The sequence below is a fragment of the Vombatus ursinus genome, unplaced genomic scaffold (assembly GCF_900497805.2).
Source record: "Vombatus ursinus unplaced genomic scaffold, bare-nosed wombat genome assembly UNPS02011469.1, whole genome shotgun sequence".
Classification (NCBI taxonomy): Eukaryota; Metazoa; Chordata; class Mammalia; order Diprotodontia; family Vombatidae; genus Vombatus; species Vombatus ursinus.
Genome location: NW_020951247.1, coordinates 1,204 through 25,053, shown reverse-complemented (window position 1 = coordinate 25,053; position 23,850 = coordinate 1,204). Strand labels below are relative to the sequence as shown.

General features: G+C 43.4%; 1 protein-coding gene across 2 annotated transcripts; it reads left to right on the top strand.

The window, feature by feature from the left end:
• Positions 1 to 5,873: 5,873 nt before the first annotated feature.
• Positions 5,874 to 22,285, top strand: LOC114038949 (eukaryotic translation initiation factor 3 subunit C). Of its 2 annotated transcripts, none has more exons than XM_027856480.1 (20): positions 5,874 to 6,038; positions 10,172 to 10,237; positions 10,418 to 10,607; positions 10,775 to 10,900; positions 11,150 to 11,204; positions 11,507 to 11,616; positions 11,804 to 11,931; positions 12,397 to 12,553; positions 12,720 to 12,817; positions 13,031 to 13,172; positions 13,610 to 13,735; positions 13,895 to 13,988; positions 17,349 to 17,539; positions 17,767 to 17,991; positions 20,123 to 20,486; positions 21,166 to 21,325; positions 21,461 to 21,526; positions 21,623 to 21,710; positions 21,857 to 22,019; positions 22,125 to 22,285. In XM_027856480.1, exons 1-20 carry the CDS (start codon positions 5,938 to 5,940, stop codon positions 22,208 to 22,210), a joined length of 2,736 nt encoding a protein of 911 aa, XP_027712281.1. In that variant the 5' UTR covers positions 5,874 to 5,937; the 3' UTR covers positions 22,211 to 22,285. The 2 variants fall into 2 exon arrangements, with proteins under 2 accessions (XP_027712281.1, XP_027712280.1); XM_027856479.1 differs by having other exon boundaries at positions 12,714 to 12,817.
• The last annotated feature ends 1,565 nt before the right edge of the window (positions 22,286 to 23,850 follow it).

Genomic DNA, 23,850 nt, shown 5'->3' with positions numbered 1-23,850 from the left:
TCTGTGAAATGAAGGGATTGGAAGAGATGCTCTCTAAAGTGACCAGCTCTAGGTCTTATGAAATCTGTTGCAAGAAATTATGATCAAAGTTTGACTTTAAAATACAAACAGCACACTAATGGTTCTGATAATTAACAAGAATTGACTAATGTGCCAGGTACTATCCTGGGCACTGGAGATCCAAGACAGAAATTAAATAGTTTTTGCCTTTGAGAAGCTGCCATTCTGTCAGGGCAAATGACACATTTGGAGGCAGTGTGGTATGATAAGTGAGGCCTACATTCAAATTCCCATGTAACTTTAGGCAAATTATTCTGTCAAATGAGAGGGTTGTATGGCCTCTGAGGTCTAGCTTTTAACTTAGCTCTATAACTATGACCACATAAATAAATGTTTGTTAAATAAATAGCAGGTTATAAATTTTTTGGAGGGAGGTGGTGGTGGTGGATATATAAAGCAGCTTAGGAAAGGCATCATCTATGAGGAGGCTTTTGAACTGAGCTTGAAGTGGGGAAGGGATAAGCATTTATAAGTCACCTACTATGTGCTAGGCACTGTCCTAAGTGCTTTACAAATATTTTATGTGACCCTCATAATGACTCTGCCAGATAGGTACCTTCAATTATGCCAATTTTTTCAATTGATGAAACTGAAGTAACTTGCCAGGGTCACACAGCTAGCGTGAGGCCATATTTGAACTCAGATCTTTCTGACTCCAGACCTGAGTTTCGAAGCAAACTAGGGATGTTGAGGGGCAGAAGGGAAGTGGTTATTTCAATCAGGGTACAGCTACCCTCTGCAAAGGTAAGGAGATGAAAGATGGAATATTCTGTGATGAATAGCAAGAAGGTTATTTTGGCTAGACCAAAGGATGTGTGACAGTGATCTACGTATGATAAGGTTAGACAAATAGGTTGGAACTAGATTGTCAAGGATTGCATTTTATCCTAGAGGTAATAAGAAACCACTGGAGCTTTTTGAGGGGAGTGACCTGGTCAGACCCTTGTGCTTTAGGAAAATTACTTTGGCATCTGTGTGAAGGATAGAGTAGAAAGAGGAGAGAAGAGTCAGGGAATCCATTGAGGAAGCTATTGTAGTACTGGGGTGAAAGGTGATAAGTAGAGAGAATAGGACTGGTGGGGGAGATGTTATGAAAACAGAATTGACAAGATTTGGTACCTAGATAGATAATTTGGGTCAAGAAGTATGAGTAGCAGAGGGTGACTACTTTCACTTGCTTCCAAATCCTCTGTAGTCTAGTAGCTTCTGACCTCTTAATTCAACTGAAATTGCTCTTTCCAAAGATAGCAATGATCTCTTAACTGCCAAACCTTTCCTTAATCCTCATCCTTCTTGACCTCTTTGCAGTCTTTGATAGTGATGATCAATCTCTCCACTCAGCCAATAAAATAATTTTTCTAAAGTGTAGGTCTGACTATATGAGCCCTAAATGTGCCCCATAAAATCCAGGGTCTTCCTATTAACTCCTCCAGTATCAAATATAAAATCACTTGGCAAATAAAGCTATTCACAGCCTGGCCCCTTCCTACTTTCAGTTTGTTACACTTACTTCTCTCCACACACTCTTCAATTTAGCTACGCTTATTGTTCTGTACTCGATATTCTAGCTCCTCCATGCCTGGAATGCTCTCCCTCTACACTTCTGCCTCCTAGCTTCTCTAGCATCCTTCAGGATTCAGCTCAAATCCCATCTTATGAAGAAGTCCTTCCCCATCTTTCCTCCCTTCCCTTCCCTTCTCTTCTCTGTGGCTAGCCCTTCCCCTCAGATACTTTCCACTTAACACTGTGTATATATGTGTGTATATGCATGTGTATGTGTAGTATGTATGCTTTTTTGCAAGCTGTCTCCTCCATTGGAACATGAACTTGAGAGCAGGGACTGTGATTTTACCTTTCTTTTTATCCCCAGTGCTTAGCATATTTGGTTGGTTGTTGTCCTTTGTTCTCGAAGAAGACCAAAATGACATCACTATGACAAGTTTCAGTGTGTCTGTGGCTGATCAGACCAATACGAGGTCAGAATGCTCTACTGTAGGTTGGGCACAAATAGTCTGTGTGAACATTTGGGGTGAGTCTCTAAATTTTCACATCCTGCATTTCCTTTGAGCTACTTCGATTCTGCTTTGCTCATAAAGCACAGCAGCTTCTTTGATGTGGGCATGCCATGTTGAGCTGTCCTGTGCCAGTGTCTCCCATGTCACACAATCAACTCCAAAGTTTTTAAGAGAGACCTTGAAAGTGTTCTTGTATCACTTTTGACGACCATGCGAATAATTTGCCCTGTGTGAGTTCTCCATAAAATAGTCTTTTTGGCAAGTGCCAAAATTGGCACAATTGTTTTGCATTGAAACAATGTGGCCAGCCCATCGGAGTTGTGCTCTTGATCTATGGTGCATCTCAACTACTCAGTGCTGATTGAGCCACATTGATTAATGATAAGGATATGAACCTAGAGAGATGGATTTAATACTTCCATAGTGTTCTCAACAGACCATCATCAATCAATGCTGAGGCCACTGACCATTTACCTCAGGTTGAAATCAGTTCCTCCCTAGATGAAATTCCAAGTGAAGAGAAGGTTTTGAATGCCATTAGGATCCTTTCCTGTGGCAAAGCACCTGGTGCTGATTTATTCCAGCTGAGATTTACAAGGTAGGGGGTCCATATATACCAAAGTAAGGCATAAGAAGAGGTAGGAGGGGCTGGGTTATGAAGAACTTTGAATATCAGAGCATTTTATATTTGATCCTGGAGGCAACAGGAAGTCACTGGAGTTTATTGAGTGGGGGCCATGGCATGGACCTGTGATGTAGGAAAATCACTTTAGTGGCTGAATGGAAGATGGATTGGAGTCCAGAGAGACTTGAGGCAGGCAGAACAGCAGAAGGTTACTGCAATAATCCAGGTGTGGAGTACTGAGGGCCTGTACCAGAGTGGTGGCAGTGTCAGAGGAGAGAAGGGGGCTTATTTGGGAGATGTTACAAAGGTGAAATTAGCAGCACTTGGCAACAGCTTTGATGAAAAGGGGTGAGAGAAAGAGGAATCGAGGATAACTCTTAGGTTATGAGTTTCAGAGATTGGAATAGTGGTAATAAGGAAAATTTGGGGGAAGTAGGGGGAAAGATAATGTTCTATTTTGGATATATTGAATTTAAGATGTCTGAAAGGTGGCTGGAGATGCAAAATTGGAAGTCAGCAGAGAGTCTGGGTCAGGATAAGTAGATTTGAGATTCATCAGCATAGAGATGGTAATTAAATCCATCGGAGCTGATGATATTACCAAGTAGGAGAGTGGGGAGAAAGGTTTGGAATAGCTGCTGTTGGGAGACCTATGGAAAATTAGGGAGTCAAAAAGGATTACCATTCAGTGAGGGGCCAGTTGAGATTAGGGGGCTGTCTCCAGTCATCCTTATCTATAATCTGGACACTGGACCCAGATGGCTCTGGAGGAGAAAGTGAGGCTGGTGACTTTGCACAGCCCTCCCTCACTTAAATCCAATTCACTGGTAAGTCATGGCATCATCTTCCTGAAGTTATGGTCCTCTTGGACAATGAAGGACAAATAACAGTTGAGATTAGACATTTTGTTTAAATTGATTTCAGTGGTTTCTGGCAGTGGGAGCGTAGGGGTGTGCGTGGGGGAAAGCTCAGGGAGGTGTTGATGGAAGTAATACTGTGTTTAATTTTGGCAAGGGATGGGACAAGTGGCTAAATTTTGTGGTATGTATGGTTTGTCTTTTGTTCTCGAAGAGCACAGTGACATCAGGAAGATGATGACATGACTTGCAATTGAATTGGATTTGAGTGAGGGAGGGCTGTGCAAAGTCACCAGCCTCACTTTCTCCTCCAGAGCCATCTGGGTCCAGTGTCCATATTATAGATAAGGATGACTGGAGATGGCCCAAGATGCAGTGGGAGATCTTGGCCTTTTAAAGCTAAGGTCTTTCTGAGTTCTCAGTTTGAGTAAAGCAATGCCCATTCAGTGATTAGAGCTGTTTAGGAAGTGAGTCAAAGGATGACTCCTTTAAAAAAAAAAATCAAACAGGGAAGGGAAGACCCTCACAGGGTTTCAAACCAAAAAAAAAAAAAACCCAATTACTATACATTCACTCTGAGCCAGCAGGACCCAAAAAATAATCATTAAGTAGTGCTTGGGCAGGGACCTATTGTTGTCCAATCAACGAAGGCCTGAGTGAATTGAGTTTTTAAGGCATGATCTTTAAGAAAGAAATCTAGCCAGTAACTCCCCAGATAACTAGATAGATTTCAGCCATCAAAATTTACCGTCCTTTGGGCAGAACACCAGGAGTGGAAGGGAGAAGAGGAGAGGGGAGAGGAGGGGAGGGAATGAGAGGGGAAGACAGCTGAGTTGCCCAACTGGAATTGGCCAGCTGGGTCCCCATTAGGGCAGCTCAGACTACTCACAGGTTGTGATTTGTTCTTCCTTCTGGAAGAGGCCCATGACATCAGGAAGATGATTACATGACTTAAGTAGCATCTATCTAAAACCATCAGCAGGCACTATCTGTAATGGGGATAAGCTAGTAGCTTTCCCAATAAGATCAGGGGTGAAACAAGGATGTCCATTATCATCACTATTATTCAACACTGTACTAGACTGGAGAAGGGGACAAACAGAGAACAATTTCATTTGGGTTTCTACTAATTTGAGATTTATCATTCCAGAGTCTTTGTTTAAAAAAAAAAAACACATTACTTTTCGGTAATTACACCAGGAAAAAAGGAAAAGGTAGTGCAGACTTCTTCGTTCCTAGGACAAACCTAAGTGTCCTTCCAGACCAGTTTTCCAAGCGCCGAGGTTCCCCACGTTAATTTGCCACTTGCAAGTCCTCTGTAATAGTCCTGGGCTGGTTTCCCTCCAGAGAACGCTAGGTGGCGCCGCGGATAAAGCATCGGACCTGCAGTCGCAGAGACCCAAGTTCAAAAATGACCTCAGACATTTTACACCAAAACGGCTGTGTGACCCTTGGCAAGTCGCTTTATCTGCCTCAATTTTCTCATACCAATAAATATTTATAAAATATTATAATATAAATTATTAATAAACAATAAATAACAAAAATGACTTTTAAAAAAGCAAATTTTACCATGGCACTCCCCTGGTCAACTTTAATAGTTCGATAGCGACTAGGACCAACTTCAAACTTCTTTGGCATTTAAAACCTTTCAATAACCTGGCTTGTATAAAATGAGTAAAGTGAGCAGAACCAAGAGAATGTTGTACACAATAACAGCCACGTTGTGTGATGACTAATATTGATAAACTTAACCCTTCCTGGCAATACAAGGATCTAAGACATCTTCAGAGTAAAATGTGTAAAGTGAGTTTTAAAATAGCACCACCTCTCCCGGTTGTTGTAAGGGTAAAATGGGATACTTGTAAAGCATTCTGCAACCTTTAAAGCGCTATAATAACATTACTTATTATTCCCTCTTAAATGAGGGGATTGCTCGAGATTGGATTTTAATCTTTAAATTTGTGATAAATAGTGTACCGTCTGTTCCGCCCTCTCGGAGGGACACTCCCACCTTCTCCCGGCCTCATCTTTTCCTTCGGGATCCAATGGAATCGAAGCCGCCCGCCGGAAGTGTTTGAGACCTGGCGGAAGTGACGTCACACACTGGCCTGGCGTTTCATCATTCGCTTCTGCGCAGTTTTCCTCTGGAGCTCGATCGGGTAAGAGGCGACTTCGGGCGCGTGTTCTCAGCGTCCGAGCCTGGGGAGGCGGCCGAAGTGGGAGCAATTCTCGCGGGGACCCCCCTCAGAGCCTCCCGTGCCCCTCGTTCTCGCGGAGGGCGGCGAGGGGCGGTCCTTCTCACCGACTTCGTTTTCTCACGTCCCCAGGCCTAGGTCCGCGTCCCGCCCGGCCTGCCGCTGCCTGAGCACCCGCCGCCATGTCGCGGTTTTTCACCACCGGCTCGGACAGCGAGTCCGAGTCTTCCCTGTCCGGGGAGGAGCTGGCGCCCAAACCCGTGGGGGGCAACTACGGCAAACAGTGAGCGAGCCTCGGGGAGGCCGGGAAGCCTGCGAGGGCCGGCGGGGAGGAGGGGTGCCCGCGAAGAGCAGCGGGGGGTGGGTGATGCTTTGAGGAGAGCAGGGAGAGAACAGCAAGGTGGGGGGAGTCTCTTGGGGTCGGGAAGAGAGATGTCTTGGGAAGAGCAAAGGGTGGGGTGCCCCAGGAAGAGCAGCAAGGGGAAGTTGCTCCAGGAAGAGTAAGTATCAGGTCTCCGACCAGGCTCTGCCCAATACCCGTCGGTGGGTCAGAAGCTGTATTAGCTAGGCACTTGGGGGAGAGAAACCAGGTTTTTCAGAATCTCAGATTCTCAGGATGTCCTCGCTGGGTCTATAGTCCTGACCCTTTAGCAGAGGAAGAAACTGGGACCCAGACTTGCACATTCAGTCACTCCAGTAGGACCCAGTTCTGTCTCCCAAGCCTGCTGTCCATTCATGAAGTAGGAAGAGTGTTTTTCTCAGGGATGGAACAAGGGGACCAAAATATAGCTACTACCAGTTAGGGTTGTTGTGAGGAAAATATGAAATGAATCTCAGACATTATGTAAATGTAAGTGCCACGACTATGTATGGGAAGGGTTAGGCCTCTGCAGCATTAAATGCCGTGGAAGTTACTGGTTAAGTGAATCTAAGAAGACCTACAAGGGATGGGGAAAATTTGAGGGGAGAAGGAATCTATCTTGAAACAAGCATTTATTGAGGAACTGTTGTGTGACAGACCTAGACACTTGGAGATACAGACGGAAATGAAAACAGCCCTTTCCCTAAAGCAGCTTGTATTCTACTTGGGGGGAAACAATACATACACAGATAAGTAACTTAAAACAATTTCAGGAGTAGGAGAAGCATTAACAGTTGGGGAAATGTGGAAAGGCTTCACATAGGAGGTGGCATTTGAGCTCAGCCTTGACTACAGCTAGAAATTACAAGAGACTAAGGTTAACTGGTAGAGCTTTCCAGAGGAAACAACTTGTAAAAAAGCACAGGCCTGTGCCTGTGTAAGGGTACAACAAGTAAACCAGTGTGGCTGGAACATAAGATTAAAGGGGAGCAGTATGTAACAAGTCTGGAAAGATGTGTTGAAGCCAGGTTATTGAAAGGTTTTAAATGCCAAAGAAGTTTGAAGTTGTTCCTGTAACTATCGAACTATTAAGGTTGACCAGGGGAATGCCATGGTAAAATTTGCTTTTTTAAAAGCCATTTTTGTTATTTATTGTTTATTAATAATTTATATTATAATAGTTTATAAATAATTTATTATTTATTATTAATTTATTTTGACTTGTCAATAATCACTTCCATATGCTTTTGAGTTTAAAATTTTTCTCCCCCTTCGCCCCCACAACCCTCCCCAAGACAGCGCACAATCTGATATAGACTATACATTTACATTCCTATTAAACATATTTTCACATTAGTGATGTTGTAAGTAAAAATTAAAACCAATAGGAGGAACCATCAGAAAGAGGAAACAAAACTCATCAGAAGAGAAAAAAAAATAGCAATTCAACTTCCATAGTTCTTTCTTTGGATGTGGCTAGCATTTTCCATCATAAGGCCTCTGAAGATGTCTTAGATCCTTGTATTGCCAGGAAGGGTTAAGTTTATCAATATTAGTCATCACACAACGTGGCTGTTATTGTGTACAGCATTCTCTTGGTTCTGCTCACTTTACTCAGCATCAGACCATACAAGTCTTTCCAGGTTTTTCTGAAGTCAGCCTGTTCATCATTTCTTATAGCACAATAGTATTCCATAAAATTTGCTTTGAAGATTGTCAGTCCATTGTATAGAAGATGGATTATGGAGAAGAAACATGCTGGATGTAGGGAGACTATTCAGAAGGCTGACAGTTTATGCGAGGTGAAAAGGACTAGAGTGGGTGCTGTGTGGACAGAGGGTTATATGTGATATGTTGTTAGGAAGATACTCAGTGGTGATAGAATGGACCAGATGTGGCCACTGAAGGGTTGGATATGAGGAGCAAGGAAGAGAGAAGACTCAGGTAAATGACTTGAGTTGTGAACCTGGGTAACCAGAAGCATCATACATAGATTTAGAGCTAAAGGACATCAGAAAAAATCTAGGCCAACTCCATTTTTACAGATGAGGATATGGAATCAGGGAAGTTAAGGGACCCCTTGTCACACTGGTTATAAGCATCATCAGTGAGATTTGAACACAGGTCATCTGACTCCAAGTCAGTGCCTTTTGTTTTTTTTTTTTCTCACCTATATTGGGTGTTGGTATCTTGGATAGAAATAAAGAAGTTAAAAAGTGGATTAAATTCAAAGCCATAGAAGAGGACAGGATGACCAAGGAGAGAATTGTGCCTTGAAGGAGTGAGAATTTTAATTGATGGAGAAAGGAAATGTGTAAAGAATCAGGAAGAGTAAGAAGATTGGTTTGGCTGAACTCTAGAGTTTGTAAAAGGGAGTATAGTAGTATGAAATCAGGCTTGAAAAAGGTAGGTTGGTGACAGATTTTGGAAGGCCTTAAATACCAATGGAAGGAGTTTGTGTTTTATCCTGAAGGAGAGCCAAGGTACCCTGGCCTTATTCCTCACTCCTGATATTCTTTGACTCCATGTACTTGGAATGTATCTCCTGTACTTGGAATTCTCTCCCTCCTTACCTCTTCTGCCTTCTAGCTTCCCTGACTTCAGGTTTTTGTCCCAAATCCTGTCTTGTGAAGGAGGTCTTCCCTCTACTCCTTCCTTCTGAGATTAGCTTTTATTTACGCTGATCTTCATTGTACATACTTATTTGTATGTTGTCTCTATTAGAACATGAATTCTTGAGAACAGGGCGTTTTCTTGTATCTCTAGCACATGGTCCAGTGCCTGGTAGATAGTAAGTGCCTAATTTATGTTGACTGACTCACACATCTCCAAGAATTCTGCCCTCTTCCATTTTATGCTAAGACTGGAAAGGACCTGAAAGGCTGAAATGAAGTTGTATGTTATAGAATGGTAGACTGGGGTTGTCAGTCTGGGTGACTGGGATGATGGTGGTGCCCTCTGCAGTAATAGGAAAATCATAGGAGAAGAGGTTTGCAGGGAAAGGAAATGCACGAGTTCTGTTTTGGACATGTTGATGATGTGTGACTGGAGCTTAGGAGAGAAATTAAGACTGGATATTTAGAGCTGGATCATCTCTACAAACTGAACCTATAGGACCAAGTGAGATAGTATAGACGGAAAAGAGAGAAGAACCCCAAGGTAGAGCCTTGGGGAATGCCCACTGTGAGTAAATGTGTCTGGAGGAAGATCCAGCAGAGGAGACTGACAGGGAAGTCAAAGTTTACTTGCTGTTTTAGAGTTATTGGGTTAGTCTGCTAGTGAGTCTTCCTTCTTCCATAATTTTTTTCCCAACAGTTCCTTCTGCATACACTGTCAGGCTGGAAGATTGATGTCACCCTTATGGTTAAAACCTTTCAATGGTATCCCGATACTTACTGTCCAAGCTGTAGCTTGTCATTCAGGGCCATATGTTGTCTGCCCCAAACTACCTTTTTAGCCTTATTTCACATTCCTCCCTTTTACATCCTCCTGAGCTCCAGCTAGTCCAGACTATCCATTCTCCTGTGTAGGGATATGTTCTTCATATCATATATGACTATAGAAATCCAACCAATTTTTCAAGGTGCCCAGCTTCAAAATGCCACTTATTCCATGAAGCCTCCGTTGACTTCAGCAGGAAGTGACCTCTCCTTCCTGAACAACAATCTGGCACTTTGTTTTTACCTCCCTTGTACTCACTTAGTGCCCTTCAGTGTTCATTGACTTTGTACAGCAGTTATTTGTGTGTATTGTCAGCCTTTTGAAGGTAAGGACCATATCTTAACTCATCTTTGTATGCCTCAAGATGCCTAAAACAGGCCTTTGTGTATTGTGGGCCTGATTTTTTGGGGGAGGGGTGATGAATATAATAGCATATAATTCTCGAGTCTACAGTGAAGAGAAAGTGTAGGATAGGGGAGTTTATGCCCAGCCAGCTCCATTGACTGGCATGTATCTTTTAACGCTTTTTTTCTTTCTGCCCCAATCAAAAGAATTGGTGGGTGTTTTCAAGACTTCTGTGAGCAAGGTCATCAGTAATCAGTTTCTCCCCACAGGCCATTGCTGCTGAGTGAAGATGAGGAGGACACTAAGCGAGTTGTTCGAAGTGCCAAGGATAAAAGGTGAATCTGGTAGTTATGGATAGGGCCCTAAAGGTGAAGGAGAAGCTAAAGAAGTTTTTTTTTGGTTGTTGTTGGTAGTTGATGGAGAGGATGGGAGACACCTGATTTTCTTATTCGGGGTTTGAAAAGGAGTGGTATAAGGGCTTCTCTGTGATGTTGGACCTCCGTCTCCCATCTTAGGTTTGAGGAGCTGACCAACCTTATTCGGACCATCCGGAATGCCATGAAAATTAGGGATGTCACTAAATGTCTTGAGGAATTTGAGCTTCTGGGAAAGGCATTTGGAAAAGCCAAGAGCATTGTGGACAAAGAAGGTGTCCCCCGATTCTATATCCGCATCCTGGCTGATCTGGAGGACTATCTCAATGAGGTTTGAGGCTGGGGTGGGGATTTTAGTTTGACAGAAGAGACTTAAAATTGGGATTCTGTTTCCGCCCTGAAGCTGGGATTGAGAAAGCATCTCAGTCTCACTGTCTTGCCCTTTTGTTGCAACCTTTTATTTTCCTTTTTCTTTTACTTTTATTTTTGGTCCCTTAGCTATGGGAGGACAAGGAGGGAAAGAAGAAGATGAATAAGAACAATGCCAAGGCTCTGAGCACCTTGCGTCAGAAGATCCGTAAATATAATCGGGATTATGAAGCCCAGATCACCAGTTACAAACAGGTCAGGAAAATTGCAGTGCACTACAGTATTCTGTGCTAATTTCATTCATTGAGCATTTGTTAAGTGCTATAATGCCAACATTGTGCTAGGCATTGGATTAGACCAAATGACAAATAGGCAGGACTGGGGAGCTGGAGTGTGGCACAAGGCAGTGTTGGCTCATGAGGATACTTTATTGGGGTGGGATGGAACCAGATGTTTTCAAGAAGTGGCAGCATCTCTCACTTCCCTGCTGTTCTCCACCTCTAGAACCCTGAGCAGTCTGCAGATGAGGATGCTGAGAAAAATGAGGAGGACTCAGAAGGTAAGAGTTAAGTACTGATTGGAAAGAAAGAAGGCAGAATGTGTGTGGGGGGGGAGGTTTCCTTACTTTGGTTTCTTTATTATTCCGTAGTCTTTGTTTGGGCGTTTTTTGTGAATCTATTGGGGTTAAGTGAGTTGCCCTGAGTCACACAGGTAGTAAGTGTTATGTGTCTGAGGCTGGATTTGAACTCAGGTTCTCTTGACTCCAGGGCTGGTGGTCTGTCTACTGCCCCACCTAGCTGCCCCTTATTGTTCCATAGTCTTGTTCCTACTTGTTTAATCTCACTTGGATTTCCTTTCCAGGTTCTTCCTCTTCAGATGAGGACGAGGATGGTCTTAGTGCCACAAGTTTCCTGAAGAAAAAGTCTGAGGCACCATCTGGGGAAAGTCGAAAGTTCCTCAAGAAGATGGAGGTGAGATCTGGGGGAGAAGACGGGGATGAGGGTAGTCTGCCTGCTGCAGGTCAGAGTTGGGTCCTTGGAGGAGCCTCATAAAATTTGTTTCCGCATAATGGAAACTCCATGAAAATGTCAGAAATAGCCTTGCCACCTTCAAACTGCATATTAATTTTTGTTCATCTTCTGTTGTATCATCTTTAAGGATGAAGATGAGGACTCTGAGGATTCTGATGATGATGAAGACTGGGGTTCAGATTCCACTTCCTCAGACTCTGACTCAGAGGAGGAAGATGGGAAATATACTGTGTTGGCTTCCAAATTCCTTAAAAAGTGAGTCAAGCAAGGGAAGTTGTGGAGCTAAGTTAGATTAGTTTTAAAATCAAATACTCCAGTTATGGAACCTTATACTTGCTTTCTATCTCCTCTTGGGTTTGGCTGTAGCAGGATGTTGGCCTAGCAATTCTTAACATACTTTTGTTAAAAAGTATGGCATTATGGCAGTTCCACAGGAATAATGTTCTAAATGGGTAGCTAAAGTGCAAAAATCCAGCTTGTACAATGATAAATTAACCATGTTACTGTGAAAGAATATTTTCCTGGGCACTTGCGTTGGGCATGCCATTTCCTTTTGTGGTTGAGGGTGAGCCGTAGATCCTCTGCATCCAGCTAGGGCCTGGAATTAGGTCAGGAGAGAGAAGGGAAGCTGAGGAATGGTAGAATAGTAGAGCTGAGTGTTGAGACTCTCTCAGGGCACCAGGTCTAATTTCACACCTTCCCTGATAAATCCCCTTGCAGAGAGAGCACCACTGAGAAAAAGGCTGCAGAGAAGAAGCGAGAGGACAAAGCCAAGAAAAAGCATGAGCCTAGAAAATCCAAGCGCCTAGATGAGGAGGAGGAGGATAATGAAGGCGGGGAGTGGGAGAGGGTTCGAGGAGGGGCACCGCTGGTCAAGGTGAGGTTTTTGGGGCTGATATGCGGTATGTGGGAGATTATGGGTATTAAAAAGAGGGTAATGGGGAAGCCTAAAAATACTGTCAAGGCCAGAAAGGGTGAGAATTCTATTGAAGAGTACTTTGATGGCCTTGGGTGTGACGGGGGCATGTGTTGCCTAGGAGAAGCCTAAAATGTTTGCCAAGGGAACAGAGATTACCCATGCAATTGTAGTCAAGAAGCTGAATGAAATCCTGCAAGCTCGTGGCAAGAAAGGAACTGACCGGTGAGGCTTGTCACTGTTTTTTATTCTATCCACCATGGGGAGGAAGGGTCGATGAGAGGGAGCTTTGGATTTGGAAACTCTAAAGAAAGAAGGCATTCACCAAAGTGTTGCTGGCAGGAAAAGTGGGAGGCTGGAGCCCAAGAGAAGAAAGAGATGTTTTGTTGGTTTGGGCTTTAGAGGTTTGTCCTTTAAACCTTTTCTATCCCTACACAGTGCAGCCCAAATTGAGCTGCTGCAACTGCTGGTTCAGATCACGGCAGAAAATAATCTAGGTGAAGGAGTGATTGTCAAGATCAAATTCAACATCATTGCTTCCCTCTATGACTACAACCCCAACCTGGCCACGTATATGAAGGTGAGAGTGAGAGTATTTGGGGGTTTAAGAATTGGGACTGGCTTTGAGGAAAGAGCATTTAAAATTTGGCTGTGGAGCCTTTGCTGCTATATGAATAGCAGGAAGAACAGAACAGCACAATCTCATTTGTATAAGTTGTTTTTAAAAAGTGCTTAAGGCAGAGTATTAGAAGGATGAAAGTCCTTTTTTTTTTTTTTTTTTTTTTTGCAACTGGGGTTAAGTGACTTGCCCAGGGTCACACAGCTAAGCTAGTAAGTGTCAAGTGTTTGGTCTGAGGCCAGATTTGAACTCAGGTCCTCCTGACTTCAGGGCTGGTGCTCCATCCACTGCGCCACCTAGCTGGCCCAATGAAAGTTCTTAAAAGGAAGAAAAGTGTGTTCAGACTCCATATTCACATTTGTACCTTAACCTTTTTTTTTTTCCTCACTTTTTGGCAGCCAGAGATGTGGCAGAAGTGCTTAGACTGCATCAATGAATTGATGGATATTTTATTTGCAAACCCTAACATCTTTGTTGGAGAGAATATCTTGGAAGAGAGTGAGAACCTATCCAATTTTGAGCAGGTAAATTAGGAAAAGGAAAATGAGAAGTTTGAGAGGGGATTGGGGGAAAGGAAAAGTGAATTCAACTGGGGTAGAGACCTGGTGGGTCTTGTTCTTGGATTGGAATTGATGACAACTACTAATGCTACTACTCCTCCTCCTGCTTTCTTCCCACCTCAGCCACTTCGTGTTCGTGGTTGTATCCTAACTCTTGTGGAAAGGATGGATGAAGAGTTTACCAAGATCATGCAGAACACAGATCCTCATTCCCAAGGTGAGATTGGGCAGATATGCTTAGAGCAGGCCTGTATTTACATCTTCTACATGTTTCTCTGCCACCCAAAATCTTTTTGAGGGCCTGGCTTAGGGTAACTGGAATACACAAAAATAATGTAAAATGTGGCCAGGAGAAAATTCAGCCATCACTGCCTTCCTCTCAAATGGATAAAATCAGAGCTTGAAATTTATATTTTTCTGATTGCTACTAGGGACCAAAATTTTCTGGTTGGGTGGTGGGCGTAGTTGTTGATTGTTGTCTTGTTCAGTGAATGAGTGAGTAGCATCATCACCAACAAAGGTGGTTTGTCTGGTAGATGGCTTTGCCTTAACTAGCCTGTTATAGAAGTTTACTATGACTAATCAAATCAAATATTGATTGCCTATTCACAAGACTCTGTGAGGGACAGATACAAAGAAATTCAATAGACAATCCCTGAATTTTATGAACTAGGGAAAAAAAGACATGCACAAATAACCAAAATACAAAGCTCTTTTTAAGTGCAGCATGGGTGGTGCCAGTGGTCAGTTTTGTGCCATTTTGGAGGAGGGAGTGATTTTTAAAATTTTTCTGTATAGGGTGATGAGGGAAGGTTTCAGAAGTACAGGTAGTGGCATTTGAAGCTAGACCTTGAAAGTAAGGTTTCGGTAGGTATTCATGGTTAAACTGTAAGCATTCATTCTCTGACATTTGGGGAACCTTCGAGTAATAAGGGAAGTTGAATACAAATACAGATATATACAAAATGCTGGGGGATCAGGGAAAGGAAAGGCTTCATGTAGGTCATGCTTGAACTAAGCTTTGAAGGAAGGAATCTAGGGACTCTATAATGAGTCAGGGAGCGAATTCCAGTAGGTGTGTAGAGGTCTGGAGACAAGAGAAGGCTGGGAGAAACTGAGAGACAGCCAGTTTGACTGGGACCGGAGTATTGTGTATAAATTCTCAAAATTGGTACTCGTTTTACTTTGTTGAGTAAAATAAAAAATTTTTTATTGTTAATGAATGGAAAACACTAGGAAAGCAAAAAAAAAACCCAAAACTATACTACCTACCTAATGTTCAGTTATCCCCATGTAAAATGGTGAAAGGGCAGCTAGGTGGCACAATGGATTATAGTGCTGGGCCTAGAGTCAGGAAGACTCATCTTCCTGACCCTGGGCAAGTCACTTAACTCTGTTTGCTTCAGTTCCTCATCTGTAAGATCAGCTAGGTGGCGAGGTGGATAGAGCATGGGCCCTGGGGTCAGGAGGACCTGAGTTCAAATCCAGCCTCAGACACTTGACACTTACTAGCTGTGTGACCCTGGGCAAGTCACTTAACCCCATTGCCTAGAAAAAAACAACAATAACCCCCACAAAAAAAAAAAGCAAGATGAGCTAGAGAAGGAAATGGCAAAGCCCTCCAGTACTTTGCCAAGAAAACCCCAAATGGGGTCGCAGAGAGTTAGACACAAGTGAACAACAACAACAACAAAAATTGTATAAAAAGTCTAGAAAGGTAGGATGAGTCCCCATAGTAAAGGGCTTTCAGTGTCAAATGAGAGTTTATTTCATCCTAGAGGTAAAAGGGACCCTGGAGTTTGAATAGGGCATTGACACTGTTAGAGCTACACTTTGGGAAAATTACTTTGGCAGTTTGTGGAAGATGGATTGGTATGGGGTGAGACTGGAAGTAGGGAGATCAATTAGGATGCTATTTTTAATAGCATTTTCACTGATTACTGAACCCAGACTATGGGAAGGCTCTTTGAAACTTCCTGGTCTTTAAGTTTTACATGGCTTCTTTACCTTCTCATTCCTGAGGGCACCTATTCCAGACTACAAAAATGTTCTAAACAAATTCAGGGCAGAGGTGATAACTATCCTGAACTAGAGGGGTAATTCTTCAAATAGAGAGAAGGGGACAGATATAAGAGGGGCTGGAGAGGTCTTTGGTAATATTATATGCTTTGATTGAGATATTTTAGGTGGAGCAACCTAAACAAAGACCTGTGGGAGGAAATCTTTTATGTAGTGCACTGTTCTTCTTTGTCCTTGTTCTCAAAGAGGACCAATGACATCTGGAAGGTGATGTGATGACTTGCAAGTGAATTGGATTTAAGTGAAGCAGGGCTGTGCAAAGTCATCAGCCTTGCTCCTCTGGAGCTATCTGGGTCCAGAGGCAAGATGTAGATCAGGACAACTGGAGATGGCCCTGATGCAGTGGGGAGACCTTGGCCTTTTCAAGCTAAGGTCTTTCCCAGGTCTCAGTTTGTCTGAGGCAACACTCATTCAGTGATTAAGGCTAGGTAAGAAATGAGGCAAAAAATGGCCTCTTTTACCTAGTCAAAAAAAAAATAAATCAGTCTGGGAGGAGAAGACCCTCAGGCTTTCTAACCAAAAGTGAAACAGTTGCTATTTACACTCACTTTCAGCTATCAAAACCCAAACAGTGACCCTGTGAGGCTTGGGCTGGGACCTGTTGTTGGCCAGTCAGTGAGAGCCTGGGTGATCTGGGTTTGAGGCTTCGTCTAATAGTTTTGAATCCCAATGTGTTTCTGTACTGTATTTCAAGAAATCAGAAATGAAACTACTTGGGCAAAAATGTCCCAGTGTTTTTTTTAATGATAGAATAAATAAGGGAAGAGAAAAAAATTCAGCCCATAAATCCCAAGATATCGCGTGAGGTTTCAGCAATCAAAATTGATATTCCTTTGGGCAGAACACCCACAGACAAGGGTATGATTCCCTGTGTGGACAAAGGGAGAGTAGGAAGAAGAGAAAGGAAGGAAGAAGCAGCAGCAGTATTGCCCAATTTGAATTGTTCACACGAGTCCCTGATGGGTCAGCTAGTACCACTACTTGCAGTTTGTTAGTTATTTGTCCTTTGTTCTTGAAGAGGACCAATGACACTGGGAAGGTGATATCTTGACTTGCAAGTAAATTGGATTTAAGTGAGGCAGGGCTGTGCAAAGTCACCAGTCTCACTCTCCTCCAGAGTCATCTGGATCCAGTGGCAAGATATAGATCCGGACAACTGGTCAATGGAGGAGTAATTGGGAAAGACAGGCCCAGGGCTGGGTGGTCGTATTATCAGTAGCACTAGGCATGGACTGAGAGGCAAGAATATCTGGGCTCACATGTACCTCTGGAATTTACTGTTTGATCATATTTAAATCACTTAACCTCTTGGAGGCTTAATTTTCTCATCTATGACATGGAGTTAGTGATACTTTACTTCACAGGGTTGTTCTGGAAGATCAAATGAGATAAGGGGATATAAAGCACTTTTCAAATCTTAAAGGGTTTAACTTGCTATTGTTACTATGAGATTTCTGGGGTTGAAAAAATAACCAAAACTTTTTTTTCTAAATACCAGAATATGTGGAGCATCTCAAGGATGAGGCACGTGTCTGTGCCATCATTGAGCGTGTTCAGCGATACTTGCAGGAAAAAGGAACAACTGAGGAGATCTGCCGCATTTACCTTCGCCGTGTGCTCCATACATATTATAAGTTTGACTATAAGGCCCATCAGCGACAGCTTGCTCCCCCAGAAGGGTCCTCAAAGGTACAAGGGCTGGGGAGAAAAGACCTTCAGGACTTTTGGGCTGTTGACTTTCACATTTATCACTCATGTTGTGGGACAAGATCGGAATAGACTTGATGATACGTCTTTTTTGGAATTGCTAGGAAATCTAGTGTTTATGAGGATGGTGCTGAGAGACAGGTTGTGCCTGGGATTTCTTAGTTTCTGTCACTCTGAACCCCAGCCATATTCTTTGTTCTTCCTTCCAGTCAGAGCAAGATCAGGCTGAAAATGAGGGTGAGGATTCTGCTGTACTGATGGAGAGGCTGTGCAAGTACATATATGCCAAGGATCGGACAGACAGAATTCGGACGTGTGCAATCCTCTGCCACATCTACCACCATGCTCTTCACTCTCGCTGGTACCAGGCTCGGGACCTCATGCTCATGAGCCACCTACAGGACAACATTCAGCACGCAGACCCTCCTGTGCAGGTGGGAGGGTAGGGGTAGCAGGGGCAGGGTTTTTAAAGGGAAGCTCAGGATGGATTCAAGATCAGTTCCCTTGGTTGGAGAGGGGCCCGGAATCCATGAGTTCAGGAGGGGGAAGAGCCAGGTCTGGGTTCCTCTCTAGTTACAGACTAGTTTAACCAGAAGAACTAGAAGTCTGGCTCATGAACATTTAATTTAAGTTAGAGACTCAGAGTCTCTAATTCTTCATGTCTTTGATGCTCCGGTTTGTCATTAATCAAGAAACATGGAGTGACTACCATTTAGAGCACTGCTAAGTGCCCTGGGGAATGTACAGACCTTACACTTGAGGAACTTAGTCTAGTTGGGGAGCCAAGAATGTAAAGGAAGCAGTCTTTGGTTTTGGGGCTCTCTGAACTGGGTCAGCTTCATCAGAATCTCAGATTTTCCTTGGAACACATCCAGAGGATCTTGCTTTTAGCCGTAGAGCTTTCACTTTTCATTACTTTTCGATGATTATTGAACTCAAAAAATAATATATAAAAATCTCTTTGATCTTCGTGTCTGAGTACACATGTACTTTTCACCCTTGAGGGCACATCCTCTAGGCTACAAAAGTATTTCAAACAAATTCAGAGATAATGTCAGGTTAGTAAGGTTGTTAGAAAACTAAATTCCAAACTGAATAGTACTTCTGGCTATAGCTGACCAGATTTATCTTGTCTTGTGGGGGCCCCCCCTTAGTTGTTAGAGTTTCCAGCTCTTTCATGGACTCCCAAGTGAATGACATTTTTTGCCCCAAAATATCCCTTTGTAGCTTTAACCATTCAAGTGATCTGTGGTGTTGAACACAAATAAAAATGATCATCCCTGTAGGCTACTTAATTGACTTAGAAAACCACTAACATCTATGTTGTATTCTAAGTTCTTTGAAATTTGAAATATGGCTATCTATAAAAAAAGTGGTCTTTGAGATTGCTAGGTCAACCTACTAAAATATTTTACCTCATGATATGCTTGAAATGCAAAATAATGCTCTTACATTAACCACAACATTTATAATTGTGGAAAATAATTCTAAGGTCTGATTGCATACACTCATTGCACATCTCAGTCTTTTCTAGTGGTGGTAGCTTCCCTGGCAACAGTATCTGTGGTTAGGGTAGATACGTCTGGTACCAGCACATTCTGAATAGTTTACAGACCTTTCCAACTGCAGAGGGGAAATGACTTCTCTGAGTTTATAAGTCAGTCATTACCTGACATACTAAATTGGGTTACAAAGTGCACTTTTTATGGAACGAGGTCTGGGGTATAGTCAGGATTTGGAATCTTTAACTGTTAGTTTTATGAGCCATTTGTGAGATAATTTGTTCAGCATAGTTCAAGTCAGGGATTCTTAGCTATATTTCAATGTGCCTGGGATCCGTGGGCTTCACCAGGCTGCCAAAGAGTTCCAGGACACAAAAAAGATAGACTTCCGGGCATAGTGGGAAGAGTGTTGTAGTTGGAGAAGATTGACCCAGGTTTGCTTTCCAGCTCAGATACTTAGTTAGCTCTGGGAACAAGTCACTTCTTTCTGAACTTTGGTTTCCTCATTTGTAAAATGGGGATCATAACACCACAGATGGTGGGTGTCAGAAAAGGGCTGTGTAGATTCTAGGTGTCAAAAGAACTAGAGGATTGGGATAGGGTGAGCGTTCGGTCATCAGACAGGCTTTGTACTATAGAGGGAAAAGGAAGAAGCTAGAATAAATAGGCTTCTGTCCTTGGCACAATCACACCTTGTTCTACTGAACAAGAGCTAGCCTTACATCCAGGAAGACCCGAGTTCACGTCCATCCTCTGGTACATGCTATCATTCGTGACCCTCAGCAAGTCACTTACTCCACCCGGTGCCCAAGGCAGTTCTATTAAGATGCTGAGAAAACCTTGACCTTCATTAATCAGAGGGAGCTTTTTCATCTGGGAGTTACCTAGACTAATGATAGCACAGGTGGAAGTCTTTATCCTTGTTCATCAAATACTAAGTCCTGGGTTCACAATGTTGTATGAGACTGCAGAGTTTATTCTCAACAGAATTTAAGTTGGATGTCATGTGTGGAAACTCCCATGATTCTTCCTTCTAATGGGCTGTATTTTTCTTTCTACCTAGATCCTTTATAACCGTACCATGGTACAGTTGGGCATCTGTGCTTTCCGCCAGGGCCTAACTAAAGATGCACACAATGCCTTGCTGGACATTCAGTCCAGCGGCCGCGCTAAGGAGCTGCTAGGACAGGGTCTACTGCTTAGGAGCCTGCAGGAGCGAAATCAGGAGCAGGAGAAGGTGGAGCGTCGACGTCAGGTGCCCTTCCACTTGCATATCAACCTGGAGCTGCTTGAGTGTGTCTATTTGGTATCTGCCATGCTACTGGAGATCCCATACATGGCAGCCCACGAAAGTGATGCTCGGAGGCGCATGATCAGCAAACAGTTCCATCACCAACTGCGAGTGGGCGAGCGGCAGCCCTTGCTTGGTGAGCTACAGCATCTTGGGGTATTTAGCTTGGCTGTGGTCTCACTCCTGTGTGCTCCTGAGTGTCTGTTCTCAGTGGGAAGATTCTTTGCCACACTTAGAGCTGTTTTTACTGGGTGCTGATTTATGGTACAGTGGCTCTTTTTTTTTGGTTTGGTTTTGTTTTTTGTTTTTGTTTTTAGGCATTTGGGGTTAAGTGACTTGCCCAGGGTCACACAGCTAGTGAGTGTCAAGTGTTTGGTCTGAGGCCGGATTTGAACTCAGGTCCTCCTGAATTCAGGGCCAGTGCTCTATCCACTGTGCCACCTAGCTGCCCCCTACAATGGCTCTTTCATAAAGCAAGTGCAGAAGCGTTTCCTAGAGTGTGTTCACAGTCCCTCTCTCCAGCTCTCGCTTGTGTCTGTGAAGATTTAAACATTTCATTGCAGCAGAAAGTTCTCCCTTAATGAAGTCACAGAATGTTAGAGGTGAAAAGGACCTTTATAGATAGTGTCTTCTCATTTTATAAATGAAATGGAGAGTGATTTATTTGCCTCAGGTCACACAGCTAGTTAGGCGTAGCACCAGTACTAGAACTCTGTCTTTCTGTCCTTCAAGACAAGGACCTAGCCTGCTTCTAGAAGTTCTTCTCCTTTAAATGGCATCCCAGGCCTCCTTCTACCACCTGTCCAATTCTCTAGGTCCACCTGAGTCAATGAGGGAACATGTAGTAGCAGCTTCTAAAGCCATGAAGATGGGTGACTGGAAGACTTGCCACAGCTTTATTATTAATGAGAAGATGAATGGAAAAGTTTGGGATTTGTTCCCTGAGGCCAACAAAGTCCGTACCATGCTAGTCAGGTAAGAATGGGAATGAAGAGACCTTGATGTGCTGGTGCTAGACAGAGGGGAGGGAGCACCAAGGGCTGTTTGGGTGGGGGGGAAATGGAAGATAAGATCCTTTACTTAGTCACCTTTCTCCTTTTTCCCCCACAGAAAGATCCAGGAAGAGTCATTGCGTACCTATCTTTTCACCTATAGCAGTGTCTATGACTCTATCAGGTTTGAGGCTATAGGGATTCTGTGTCTTGAGAGGGAAAAGGGACAGGCTTAGTTGATAAATAGCTCTGCTTTCCTAATTTTTTCCTCCTCTTCCAGCATGGAGACCTTGTCTGATATGTTCCAGCTGGATCTGCCCACTGTTCATTCCATAATCAGCAAAATGATCATTAGTGAGGAACTTATGGTAAAGAGGGAAGGAGGGTGGTAGATCCTTGAGGGAGGGGACAGCAGTTCTTTTCAGAGGAAAGAAACCAGAGTAAGGGAAATAGATTTCATTCTGGCTCTGTCTGACTAATCCCATTCATTTCCCTCTGTGCTCCCCAAACTAAGGCCTCTCTGGACCAGCCAACACAGACAGTGGTGATGCACCGCACTGAGCCCACTGCCCAGCAGAACCTGGCCCTGCAGCTGGCAGAAAAACTAGGTAGTTTGGTAGAAAACAATGAGCGTGTCTTTGACCATAAGCAGGGGACCTATGGAGGTTATTTTAGAGGTGAGACTCCTCCATTTACACTCCCAGCCCCATTCACTCTCTTGTCGCTGGCATCACTGTTCAATTTTTTCCTTTCTATTTTGACTTTCTCTCTTCCCCCTCCAGATCAAAAAGATGGCTACCGAAAAAATGAGGGAGGCTATATGCGTCGGGGAGGCTACCGCCAACAGCAGTCACAGACTTCCTACTGATCTCCTCAGGGCATGCTACCCCTGAAATGTAACGTCCATGCAGAGTAATTAAAAGTCTATATTGTATTGACACGATTCTGGAAGTGAGCAGTGCGGGCATAACCAGTATGGATTGTGTTCATTGGGGTGGAGTTCCTCTGTGAACTTGGGTAAAGTTACTCACTAGTGGTTCAGGCACCGAACTGGAATATCCACAGACTAGGCCCCCTGAGGGAAGGGCCACAAGTTGGCGAGCTATTTGGGGACTGTACTATCTCAAAGGAGGCATGGGCCAGGATCATGTTAGGGTGTGGGTAAGCCAAAGGAGAGAGCATTGGTCTTTGTGTATACTGAACTCTAGGGAATTTGTGAAGAGCCAACTTTTTAATGGGAAGAAAGTAATCTAGTCTTCTAGATGCCTGCTTAGTGCTGGCCAATTTAACTATGTTTGGGTCATTAGCATTAATGTTCATTGAAAGAATACTCACAATCTCTGCATATATTTCAAGTTGTTTCATCAAACACTAAGTGCCAGCTGCTGTGGCTGTGTGCCCAAACGGTTCTGGTGTGAAATACAAGTGATACATTCTCTGCCTGTGATTTTGCCTGGGAGATGATTGGTATGTACATGTAATACTTACGAGAGATCAGGAAGTGGAAAGGGAATTCTATGGGCTGGAGAGGTTAGGAGAAGGTGGAATGTGACTGAGACCTTTTGTGCCATGAAATATTTTGAAGAATTGGTCAGTGTCATCCTGAGATTAGGTGGAAGCTAACTGGTCTTGGATGTGCATTTGTGTCACAGGTATCCACAGAGCGGTTGGGGGGTGAGGAAGTGGGGTAGGTGTAGAACATAGCATAGTTCTGCCTCTTCAAGATGTCCTTCCTTAGAGCGAAATTCTTCCATTAGTTATGAAAGTAGAAGGGACCCTGCCGTACATGTTGCTTCTCATTCTTATACCTGCTTCTTTTAATTTTGGTCATTTAATAGCCCCATTCCTAAATGGCATAATGCTAGGCTTTTGCTTGACTTAAGGGCTGTAGTCCCAGAGGTTACTAGTCAATAATGAGCATTCCCTTCTCTCTGATGTTGCATCCAAAATCAAATAATTTATGGCTCTGCAGAGCAGGGGATGAGGGAAACCCTATTCTACCTTATCAGGCTGGCTATCATCCTGTGAGGATCCCTGACCTCTCATTTCCCAGTATATACCTCACCCTCTCAAAGAACCCTCTCATAATAAAGGATTAAAAAAAACACAACACAACACTGTGCAAAATTAAATCTATGAACCAAGTCTGCCATTGTATGTGGAATTACACACTCATAGTTCCCTCCCCACTAACATTCTCAGATCTTTTCTTTGGAGCTAAGTTTGGCTCTTTCCAAGGTCTGCTGATGGTCCTGCTGGAGCCTCCAATAGGACCCTTGAGTTACTTCCTAAGAGGGCACTGGACTTGGAGTCAGAAAACTAGCGTTCAGTTTCACTTTCCCCTTCTGTAAAATAGTCACATTGACTATGCCTCTGAAGTCCCTTCCATTGTAAATACTGGTCAAGCACATAGCTGTATGTGAGCCCCTGCACATAGGTGCTGAGGAAACAAAAATGAATTAGTTTGGGCAATCATCTCAGCTGGTCAAGATATGGGTTTACATTCGT